The sequence below is a fragment of the Arachis hypogaea genome, chromosome 4 (genome assembly GCF_003086295.3).
Source record: "Arachis hypogaea cultivar Tifrunner chromosome 4, arahy.Tifrunner.gnm2.J5K5, whole genome shotgun sequence".
NCBI lineage: Eukaryota > Viridiplantae > Streptophyta > Magnoliopsida > Fabales > Fabaceae > Arachis > Arachis hypogaea.
In genome coordinates this window covers 108,705,463-108,707,426 of record NC_092039.1, presented here as the reverse complement: position 1 = coordinate 108,707,426, position 1,964 = coordinate 108,705,463, and the positions used below count along the sequence as shown (strand labels likewise).

Here is a 1,964-nt window from a genome sequence, read left to right as displayed (position 1 = left end):
ATCTTATTATTTTAATAAATATTTTCCTACCTTAGAAAAAAATTAACTTTAGTGTGCATATACTATTTTTACTTATCTAATAACTAACAACTATTCTTAACTTTTCCAACCACGAGTGCCACATATAACAAAAGGGGCAATGACTCTCCCAAACTTTAAATTTTCTTTTATAAATTGTGTATAAATTTTATTTTAGCCTCTCTTAAAATTTTTAATTTACTCTTTTTTATTATAAATTTAATTTTTAGCCCCTCCCTCAACTTCAACCTAACTTGCCTGTGTAATCCCAACTCCCTTCACCAAACACTATCCTTTGCTCTTTGTATCCTCATTGTGTTTTAAATTTTCCTTCATATTCACAACCAATTATTAACTCATCAAATTACAAAAACTACTCATATTATCTAAAGCTATCTTAATCTGCATGAAGTTATATCATAAAAACAAATGATATAAGAGAGATGTATAAAAAGTCTACTGAATTTAATATCGTGTCTCTGAAATTATATCACATTTTCCTCTGGCAATAACTAACTTGCCTGCGTTCCTTAAAAACACCATCACGTTCAAAGAGCCAACCACAAATGCAGAATGGAGCCGAGTTGAGCCGAGCCGATCCGAGCCGAGTCTGATTGTCAAATGTTTGTAATAAGTATTAACTTGCCCGGTCGAGGACGATCACCATGTTTCCTCCCCCGCCTCCCCCACCTCCCCCACCACCGCCGCCGTCACCACCACCTGAAGAAGCAGAACCACTATTATTTACCTTAGGCTTCTCAAGCAAGGAGTGTCGGCAATTAGGGCAAGACGAATGCGAAACGAGCCACGTGTCAATACACTTCACGTGAAACCCGTGGTTACACTGAGGAAGCATTCTAACTTTATCCCCTCTCTCGAACTCACCCAAACATATTGGGCACTCCGTCGCTGGAATATTCTCGCCGGAGCCGTACACCGCCACGGGAATCCTCCTCAGGTGGCTCTTCTTGAGCCCCGTCGTCGCCAGCCTCTCCGCCTCTTGCTCCGCCGTCAGCCTCCGTCCGCACCGGAGCGCACACCGTGCTATGGAGTTCAGACCCAAGGCGCACACCAGTGCGCACATTAGCGCCGCCAGGATTATCACCATGTTGGTGTCGAAGTTCGCTTCATTGATGATCGAAGAAGAAGAAGACGATGAAGAAGATGGTGAAATGCTTAACCCTGTTTCGAGAACACGCCGTTGCAATTGCATAGTTTGTAGTGGGAATTTGTCTTCTTTTTTATTAAAGTTTGAAGCTTTTTGCTGAGAATTTTAATGGGGTGTCTCCTCTTTTAGTGAAGTGATAAGAAGAAATTTCAATGGAGTCTCTTTTTGTTTTTTGGGTTCAGAGTTTTTGGTTTTTGGGTTACTACTACTCTGAAGTGTGTGACGAGAAGAGATTCTGATTAGAAAAAGACAATGAACAATAGGAAAAGCATCTGTTTCTGTCTTTTGTTTTTGAGAATTTAGAATTAGAATAGGATAAGGAAAATGAAGGGTGAAAATTTTGAGGGTATTGAAAAGAAAAGTTGTTGTTATCCTAATTGGGGACCGTTCTTGTGCTGCTACAATTCAGGTTTGATTCTCCCAGTTTCTCTCAGAAATAATATGTTCCTTTCTTGTTAATGGAAGAAACTAATTAACCTTAACAAAGTAATGCAACACACACACACTCGAGATTCGGGGGGGGGGGGGGGGGGGGGGGGGGGTGATGATGTGTTTGGTTCCTATATAAGTTTGAAATGCAATTTATATGTTGGTCTTAAGGGGTTCAAGGCTTTAGGCTCAGCAGATGAGAAGATACAAAATAATTTATGATTTGTTTAAGGGCACCAAATTAGTGGATCAAGTGGCAAGCAGTTCAAGACTTTTTATATTTTTGCTAGAGTTATTAATTTAGTTTTAGTTAGTAACATTTGAATTGAATATTAAAATGATCATTTTT

At 39.4% G+C, this 1,964-nt stretch overlaps 1 protein-coding gene across 1 annotated transcript; it reads right to left on the bottom strand.

The window, feature by feature from the left end:
• Positions 1-331: 331 nt before the first annotated feature.
• LOC112797194 (RING-H2 finger protein ATL74) lies at positions 332-1,742 on the bottom strand. The gene has a single exon (XM_025840007.2). It carries the CDS (start codon positions 1,229-1,231, stop codon positions 656-658), a length of 576 nt encoding a protein of 191 aa, XP_025695792.1. The 5' UTR covers positions 1,232-1,742; the 3' UTR covers positions 332-655.
• Between the last annotated feature and the right edge of the window lie 222 nt (positions 1,743-1,964).